The 9,610-nt window shown below is 45.2% G+C and overlaps 1 protein-coding gene across 1 annotated transcript in view; it reads right to left on the bottom strand.

Annotated features, from left to right (window-relative positions):
• Positions 1-5,984, bottom strand: part of LOC101981423 (sialic acid-binding Ig-like lectin 10) — a 7,113-nt gene extending 1,129 nt beyond the window's left edge. The window contains exons 1-5 of the mRNA XM_013353626.1: positions 5,924-5,984; positions 5,141-5,446; positions 2,870-3,133; positions 1,766-2,047; positions 1,530-1,632 (exon numbers count right to left, since the gene is read on the bottom strand). Of these exons, the coding sequence (XP_013209080.1) occupies positions 1,530-1,632; positions 1,766-2,047; positions 2,870-3,133; positions 5,141-5,446; positions 5,924-5,984 (1,016 nt within the window). The remainder of the gene's footprint in view (positions 1-1,529; positions 1,633-1,765; positions 2,048-2,869; positions 3,134-5,140; positions 5,447-5,923) is intronic.
• Positions 5,985-9,610: the final 3,626 nt, after the last annotated feature.

Below are 9,610 nucleotides of genomic sequence, written 5' to 3'. Positions count from 1 at the left end.
TCTCTCTCTCTCTCTCTCTCTCTCTCTCTCTCTCTCTCTCTCTCTCTCTCTCCAGTGGACATATCAAGATTCTCTTGCTCTGGCAACAGCAAAGGCCTGTTGGGTCACCATAGCCACCTGTGGGCTCTGCCTTATCATACACCTCCCTCACTCTATCAGCTGGAGCCAGAGTTCTATAGACGTCCATTGGCCTCTGTCTCTTTCCAGATGAACAGCCTTCTTTTTGGCTTCTGTGTGAATGATGAGAGTGAGATCCAAATTTTCATTTCCTGTCTGAAAAACATCCTTCTACAAAAATAACTGAAAATGGCTCTGAAAGCACTACCAGAGACCAGACATAAACTGGAGGCCGCCATGCTCTGAAGACCAGATACTTTGGCTAGGACTCGCTTCAGATGGTTGAGTTGGAGCAGACCTTGGCAACACAGTGAGTTTACCTTTTCGTGTGTGTGTGTGTGTGTGTGTGTGTGTGTGTGTGTGTGTGTGTGTGTGTAAACAGAGGACAACTTGCAGGAGTTGATTCTCTCTTTCCACCATTAAGCCCTGGGGTTCAGATCATCAGGGTTGGGGACAAGCACTTTTGTTCACTAAGCCATCTTCCCAGTGCTGCCATGAACGAAGTTGACTTAAAGGAAGTGTGATTCATGACTTCATTTACAGGTGTAAAGTGCACATTTCCTTTGAGCCCATATTCTATAGAATGTTTATTAAAATAAAAATTTGCTGCAAGGAAAACAAATTGCTACTATGCATAGTCTACTTTATGATCTTATTTAAGTTAAGCTAGAAAGAGGATCGATTGGTCCTGGTGGTACACACCTTTAATACAACTACTGGGAAGGCGAGGAAGCCCAAGATCACTGGATTGGGATCCTGTTTTAAAATCAAAGTGTAAAGAGGGCTGGAGATGGGACACAGTGGTGCAATGCCTACCTAGAATCCCCCCAGCGAGGGACCTGGGCATGACTCAGTGGTAGAACAATTGTCTATGGTGTTCAAAGACTTGTATTCAATTCTCAGTACTGAAAGAGTGTGTGTGTGTGGGGGGGGAATTTACTAGAAGGCATCGACATTTCTACTGGGGTAAAAATCATACTGGAAACTGGAAATGCTTCAGTTAAGTGATAATAACATAGTGAGTCTCCACATCTGTGAGATGCAACTAAATTCATGCTTAAAGGGAAGTGGATAGCCCTAAATACACAGAAAGATGACTGGAACTTAACAATGAGTCTGTTTCAACAGCAACCAAACTGGGAGAAAATGTGAAGAGGAAATGAACATGGTAAGTCTAGTGAGATGGCTCCGGATAAAGGAGCCCGCAACCTAGACCGATCCACATGGTGAAGCAAAGGACTAGCTCCTAGACGGTGTCCTCTGACCTCCACTCATACAGCTTCATGGCACATGCGTGGGCATGGGTGTGTGCACACACACAAGTGAAAGAATAAATATGATTTTACAAATAAAGAATAAGTGCGTTGGTGGGCTCTGGAATGGTGGTGTTGAACTTGAGCTCTGATACTCACACCAGGACAACAAGGAAGAAGAAGAGTAAAGAAGATGCTATGGCCCCATACACGACGCCCTGGATTAGCCCTTTCAGGAAGACACTGGAAAGGGAGCTTTTATCTGAAATGAGAGGGGAGAGAGCAAGGTTGTCCCTAGGCTTTCAAACTATGACTCTCTTCCTTCTGTTCTGATTGGTCTCATCTGGCCCTCGAGCTGGTCCTCCAGTCTGGTCACTAGCCCTCTGCCCTCTCACCTGGTATCAGGAAGATCCTGGAAGCGTGGACTCCATACGGGTTCTTCCCCTCACAGCGAAGTCTCCTAATGACTTCTGGTCTCCACATGAGGTGGATGGTGGTGTTGGCCCAGGGTTCCAGTGTGGTAGAGGTCATGTGCAGGATGGTATCTATGCTATTCACACTCACAGGGGTTCCTCCAAGCCACCACTGCACAGAGGGTGTAGGGATCCCATGGAAGGAACAAGTGCATGTCAGTGTCCTCTTCAGCAAACACGAGTAGTTGAGCAGCCTAGCAGGTGCTGTGGAGAAGGGGCAGGGGTCACAGAGACATCCGCACTTTCCTTCACTTCCTCCAAAGCCCAGATTTATTTTTAATTACGTGCATATGTGTGTCTGTGCATGTTCATGTGAGTGCAGTGCCCGCAGAGGCCAAAAGAGGGCGTAGGATTCCCTAGAGCTAGAGTTACAGGTGCTTTGGGCTGCCCAACATGGGTGCTGGGAGAGCTGAACTGAGTTCCTCTGCAAAGGAAGTGTGGCTTGGAGGAGAATGCTTCCCAGAGGCTCATGTATTTGAACACTTGGTCCCCTGTTGGTACTGAGGAGGCTTAGGAGGTGTGGCCTTGTTAGAGGAAGTATGTCACTGGAGGTGGGTCATTTCCTGTTTGTGCTTTGCTTCCTGTTCATGGTAAAGGATGTGAGCTCTCAGCATTGGGGGTCCAGACACCATCCCAGCCGCCATGTTCTCTGCCACAGTGGCTCTGTCCCTCCTGAACCGTAGTAAACAAACTCTTTCTGGGATAAGTTTCCTTGATCCTGGCATGCTATCACAGCAGCAGGAGAGTGACTGATCCAAGGAATGAACCCTCTCAGCTTTTAAACCATCTCAGTAGCCTCCAAACTTCTCATTTCTTATTCCCAGAACTTCAGAGACATTGTAGAAGTCTGAGAGTGGACAGTTGAGACTCATCTTTTCTCATCATGGATACCAAACTCAGACTCACTCTTACCTGCAGTCTCTCAGCCCCAGAGGGATATGACTGCTCCCCTCCAGGACCCAGGTCTTGCCCTGGGGCCGACCATTCCCCCACCTATCGACCCTGGCAGTGCCCACCAGCACTCACAGACCAGTTTTAGCTTGACCACTTTGCTGCTGGTCAGGTTGACTAAGGGTAAACGTAAGTGGCATCTGAAGGTGATGTCCTGGTCCTCAGGCTTCAGGGCACTGGACAGTTCTGAAGAGGAGCTGAGGGAGACAATGGTGTTGGAAGACATGGCAGGCCCCTTCCACAGCTCCTGGCAGGTGTCTTCGATGGTACAGATCAAAGTTGCAGGCTCTCTGCCCACACCACTTTCTGGGAAGTGAACCTCTGGCTTTTGGGTCGGGTCTAGAGGAGATTAAAAAAAAGTGCATTTAGATTCAAACTTCTCCCAACAGCCTCACAGAACCTGGGATTGCCTTGATCCTGTGGGGTTTTTTGTTTTGTTTTGTTTTGCCAATTTCTGTTCTCTATCAGAAAGCCCACCCAACTCCACCACATGAACAAGATGAAGGAGTTAGTAAGGGGGAAACCCTTGAATCCAAGTCTGGATTTTAAAAAGTATTAAAATTATATTGTTTGGGGCTGGAAATGTGGTTCAGCAGATAAAGGCAGTTGCCACCAGCTCCAATAACCTGAGTTCATTCCTTGGACTCATTCGATGTGGAAGAAAGAACAGACTCTCCCAAGCTGTGACTTCTACACATGCCTTGGGGCAAGCACACATGCACACACTGTGCTGCGTGGCTTTCCATTGCTGTGACAAAGACGTGACCAACCCCAACTTGGAAAGGACAGGTGTATTTCATCTTACACTTCCATGACATGCTCCACATTGAGGGCAGTCACGACGGGAACACAAGCAGGAACCTGGAGGAAGGGACTGGAGCAGAAGCCATGGAGGGAGGACCTCTGCTTCTTGGCTTGCTCAGTCTGCATTTTATACAACCCAGGACCACTTGTCTTGGGGTGATATATCACCCACAGTGGGTTTAGTCATCTTATACCAATTATTAATCAAGAGAATGCCGAATAGAATTGACTATAGGCATTTTCTCAATTGACTCTAGCTTGTGTCAAATTTTCCCAAATGACTCTAACTTATATCAAATTGGCAAAAAAAAAAAAAAAAAAAAAAAACCCACCAGCTAACACTGCAAAAACCTCTCATCCCCCACACACATACAAATGAATATAATAAAACTTTAAAAATAGATGTATTCATTTCTCTAGTGTGTGTATGTGTGTGTGCACTATGGCATGAACACAAAGAAGCAAGGACAATTTGTGGGAGTTGGTCTTTCTTCCAGCATTTGGGTTCCAGGGGTTGAACTCAGGTTGTCAGTCTTGGTGGGAAGCGTCTTTACCCTCTGGGTCATCTCGTACCCTGAGGTCTGGATAACACTGATGGTGGTTGAGTTTCTTGATCTACAGTGCCCATGGCTCCTCATACCCTCAGACTAGACCTCCCACTGTGAGATCCTACTCAGCCTCATTCCCACCCACCCCTCGCGATGGGCTCTGCCCCTCCCCAAACTTATCTGTGGTCATTTCCCTCCTCTTTTAAAATTAAAATAATCTTTCTAAGTACATGTGTGCACGCGCATGCTCATATAAGTGAATACAAACACAAGCATGCCAACGTATATGTGTGGAGGTTGTAGAAAAACCTCAGGTGTCAGTCCTTGTTTACACCTTGCTCAACATGGTCTCTTGTTCTCTGCTGTGAATGCCAGGCTAGCTGACCCTCAGCTTCCCAGGATCCATCTGCCTCTGCCTTCCATCCTGCCACGAGAATGATGCGATTACAGATGTGTGCTACCATGCCTGGCGTTGTGTGGGTAAGCCTGGAACTCACTCTGCAGCCTCCGACAGGCCTTCCCAAGCACTGAGATCACACACACAAGCCACTGTGCCTGCTCTGTCTTTGAAATCTCTGTTTAGAGAGAAGTTATATACAAAGCATTATATTACTTTGGAAATCAAACACCTAAGGTTTTGTGATTTTTACACTAGTTAATTTATGTGTGACCAGGCAAGCATGCGGAGGTCAGAAGACATTTTGCAGGAGTCATTTCTACCATGTGGGCCACAGGGATGGAACACAGGTCTTCAAGGTTGTGCAAGTGCCTTATCAGTCCCCAACTTTTTTATTTTTAGCTGACTTCTTTGTGCTGTGCTCTCCCCCCCCCTCTCTCTCTCGTGTGTGTGTGTGTGTGTGTGTGTGTGTGATGGGGGGGACACCTCAGGTAGTATAACATTCAGTGCCCAGTGAAATAACAGCCACGGATTCACCAGCACTCCCTCTGGATTTCCTACTTCCTAAACCACTTAGTATTCAAGCCTGAGCATCACCTGACATGAAGAGTCCCACGTCCTCTCTCGGACCCTCATAGAGCAAGTAGGTCATGTTTTCCCTTCTGATCACATCACGGGTCATCAGGATGCAATCTTCTACGTCCTCCGTGGAGAGATCACCCATGGGGGCTCTGGGCTGACGGGTGTCTACACGGAAGCTGATGGTCTCATTAAGCCTGTAGCTCATAGTCATGGGATTTCTTGGAGATGCCTTGGAAAATTCAAACACACAGGGGACTGTACTGCATAGACGGTCTTCCACTGCTGTTGTCTTCATATCAAACAAAACCGGGGGAAACAACCCTGTGGGGAGAGAGCCAAAGTGGAAACCAGTCCCACCTCGAGTTTTCAGTCACTCAGGACAGGCTTGGCATTTTCCCGTCTCTGAAAACTCCTTCCTGGTAAATCAGTCTTTATTAATATGCAGCATTGGTCACATCAGATAGCCTGAGTCATGTGATTTATGGTGGGGCAACAGAGTCAGAGACAGCCCCTACTCTCACTGTTAGGATTCCACAACTGTAACATGTGCAGAGGGCCTAAGTCAGCCCCATGTAGGTTCCCTGGTTGCCAGTTCAATCTCTGTGAGCTCCTATGAGCCCAGGTTAGTTCATTCTGTGGATTTTTGCATGGTGTCCTTGACCCCTCTGGCTCCACAATCCTTCCTCCTACTCTTCCACAGAATTCCCTGAACTTCACTTAATGTTTGGCTGTGCATCTATAAATCTGTTCCCACCAGTTGCTGGGTGAAGCCTCTCTGATAGCAACTGGGCTAGGCACCAATCTTTGCACATGACAGAATATCATTAGGCATCATTACATTGCCATTTTTGTCGGTCATGTTTGGTTCTATCCTAGGTCTCTGGGTTCTGGCCCTCCAGGCAGTGTCAGAGGTGGGTTCTCCCACGGCATGGCCACTCCCACAATTTCTGCGCCACCTTTACCCCAGCACACTTTGTCGAAGGTTTTGTGGCTGGGTTGATGTCCCAGTCCCTCCACTGGAAGTCTTGCCTGGCTACAGGAGATGGCCGGTTCAGGTTAGATATTCCCCATCGCTACCAGTCTTTGCTAGGGTCTTCCTCTTAGATTTCCGGCAGTTTCCACTGCACTGGGTTTCTAGCTCATCTCAGAGATATCCCCAGTTCCAGTTGTCTTTCCTGGTACTCTCTCCTTCCACCCTCCTCCACCTGGTTCCTCCTCTCCCCATCCCCACCCACCCTAAGTATACCCTCAAAATCTATTCTATTTTCTCTTCCCAGGGAGATTCAAACATCCTTCCTTGAGGCCTCCTTGTTTCTTAGCTTCCATGGGTCTATGATTGTAGCATGGTTACCCTCTACTTTACAGATAATATCCATTTATAAGTAAGTACATGCCACATTTTCTTTATCTCTTCTTTAGTTGAGGCACATCTAGGTTGTTTCCAAGGAACTGCCATATTGATTTCCATAGTGGATGTACAAGTTTGCATACCCACCAGCAGTGAAGGGGTGTTCCCCTTGCTCCATATCCTCTCCAGCATGAGCTGTCACTTGTGTTTGTGCGCTTTGCCATTCTGACAGGTGTAAAATGGAATCTCAAAATAGTTTTGATTTGTGTTTGCCAGTGGCTAAGGCGATAGAACATTTAAGGGCTTCTTAGCCATTTGAGATACTTCTGTTGAGAATTCCCTGTTTAGATCTGTACCCTGTTTTTAATTGAACTATTTGCTTTGTTGATGTCTAGTTTCTTAGGGTGAGTGTGTGTGTGTGTGTGTGTGTGTGTGTGTGTGTGTGTGTGTGTGTGTGTGTGTTGGATATCAGCCCTCTATCAAATGTGAGATGATGAAGATCTTTTTCCATTCTGTAGACTGCTGTTTTGTCCTGTTGACAGTATCCTTTCTCTTAAAGAAACTTCATTTTCATGAGATCCCATTTATTAATTTTTTGATCTTGGTGCCAGTGCTATTGGTTTCCTGTTCAGGAAGCTGTCTCCTGTGCCAATTTGTTCAAGTCTATTTCCCAAGTTCTCTAATAGCAGGTTCAATGTGATTGGATTGATGAGATCTTTGATTCACTTGGACTTGAGTTTTGTGTAGGTGATGGATATGCATATATTTGAATTCTTCTACATGCAGACATCTGGTTAGACCAGCACCATTTGTTGAAGATGCTTTCTTCCTTACAATGTATAATTTTGTCTTCTTTGTCGAAAATCAAGGGTCCATAGGTCTATGAAGGTGTAAGTCACAAAACAATCCCACACAAGTTCAGAATTATGGATAATAAAAGGGTTATTTATTTAAGGGGAAAACTTACAGATCACTGTCCTAGACAACAGTCCTCTGAATGAACAGGAATAGAATGTAACAGCTGGAAGTGGGAGCCAGAAGCAAGAGAGTGGGCACACAGTTATGGCTGCTTTTTATAGTATGAGACCATACCCAAGTGGGCTGGTATCTTAAAGACTATTGGTTGAAGGAGCAGAATGTGCTCCCACAGCACCTCCCCTTTTTGTTTAAATAAGAGAATTCCACACCCAATACAAAACTATATACACAGAAACAGATATCAAGTATAATTAGAATTATAACCAGCATAAACAATATTAAGCAAGGAACATATGCTAAATGTTTTAATAAGCATTCTATCCTATGTAGTCTAAGTCTTGTATAGGAAATGGCTTGGCTAGATCATAAGAGTAGAGTAACTATGACTATCTAATCTTTAACACCATCGAAGACCTGAGAAGGGAGATAATATTACTTGAGCAGGCAGGAAATATAAGTGGGACAACAAGACAGGAAGTAGAGGTGGGTCAATGAGAACAGAAGAATTCTGGGAAGAAGGAAGTCCTAGTCTGTAGTCATGACCCAGCCACAGAAAAAGAAAGATGTGACTGCCTTGCTGAATAAGGTGCCAAGCCACATGACTAACATAGACAAGAATAATGGGCTAATATAAGTTATAAGAGTTAATAAGAAGCCTGAGCTAATGGGCCAATCAGCTTATAACTAATGCAGACCTCTGTGCAATTTCTTTGGGACTTAACAACTTCAGGAACTGGGCAGAACAGAAAACTCAGTCAATACTTCTGGGTCTTCTATTCTATTTCATTGATCCACCTGTCTGTTTTTATGCCAATACCATATGGTATAGAAATGGATTCATTTAAGTTGTAAGAGGTAGTTAATAATAAGCCTGAGGTAATACGTGAAGAATTACCTCACGTATTACCTCAGGTAATTTCTAATTAATATTTAGTCTCTGCACTCGGGAGGCAGAGGCAGGTGGATCTCTGTGAGTTTGAGACCAGCCTGGTCTACAGAGCTAGTTCCAGGACAGGCTCCAAAGCCACAGAGAAACCCTGTCTCGAAAAAAAAAACAAACAAAAAAACAAAAAAAAATTTAGTCTCTGAATGGTTTTTCAGGAACTGGTGGGTGGGACAGAAACTTCCCAAATGGCATACCAATGTGAGCCTCTCAAATTTCCATAGGGCCTGAGAAAACTTTAAAAAAGTTTCTGAAATCACAGAAATAGAACCACACTGGGCTTCCTTTTCTGACAGTCTCATGCCAGCAGCAGCACAGAGATGCATCATCTTCCAATAGCTGCCTGCAAGATGGAGCTGGCCACCAGCCATCATAAGCACAGTGGCGGGTGGGCTTCTGTCGTCTCACACAGGCCTCGGTAGAGAGAGGCTAACCACCCTACACCGTGAGGCTAACCACCCTACACCGTGTGGAGGATTTAGCTTTTGCTCATTGAGATAAAAACAGTGTGTGGACCGGTTGCTCACTCCCTGATGGCAGCATTGGGGTGGGGGACTGGTGAGCATGATGCTCATTGGATCCTCTGCCATGTTGAAAAGCCAAACAGAATGGAATCAGCAGCCAAGGCAGCTGCTCTGGCCCTAGCCATACCCACTCAACAGTTTAAAACAGTGACCACAAATGACAACAGATATGCAATAAAGAGAGATTCAGACCAAAACCCCCTCTAAATGGGTCACAGTGTGTTTAAAAATTGTACGTAGGCTTGGGAGAGAGAGAGAGAGATAAGGAGGAAGAGGAGGATAGACACTGATTTAAAAAATTAAATATTTTTTAAAAAATAAAACAAAGTCTTTAAGAGACAGTAAAAACAATATAAAACGTCACATAAAGATGAAAATGCACAGGGACTCTGGATCATGTATAGTGTTGTGTTGATTTTGAAATTTTTTTGCTGGCTGATGGACAAGAGAAAGCTTCTGAGAGATATGGGACCGAAAGAGAGACTGATAAAATACACAAACCTACATATTTATAAATGCCTTAGCTTTAAAGCCGAAGTCAAAAAATATATTTGTAAAATCGAACTTAAAAGATGCACTGCTTGGGCTGGAGAGATGGCTCAGAGGTTAAGAGCACTGCCTGCTCTTCCAGAGGTCCTGAGTTCAATTCCCAGCAACCACATGGTGGCTCACAACCATCTGTAATGGGGTCT

The sequence above is a fragment of the Microtus ochrogaster genome, unplaced genomic scaffold, assembly GCF_000317375.1.
Source record: "Microtus ochrogaster isolate Prairie Vole_2 unplaced genomic scaffold, MicOch1.0 UNK14, whole genome shotgun sequence".
In the NCBI taxonomy this organism is placed as follows: Eukaryota; Metazoa; Chordata; class Mammalia; order Rodentia; family Cricetidae; genus Microtus; species Microtus ochrogaster.
Note: the sequence above shows the minus strand (reverse complement) of the source record. Positions and strands in the feature narration are given on the sequence as shown.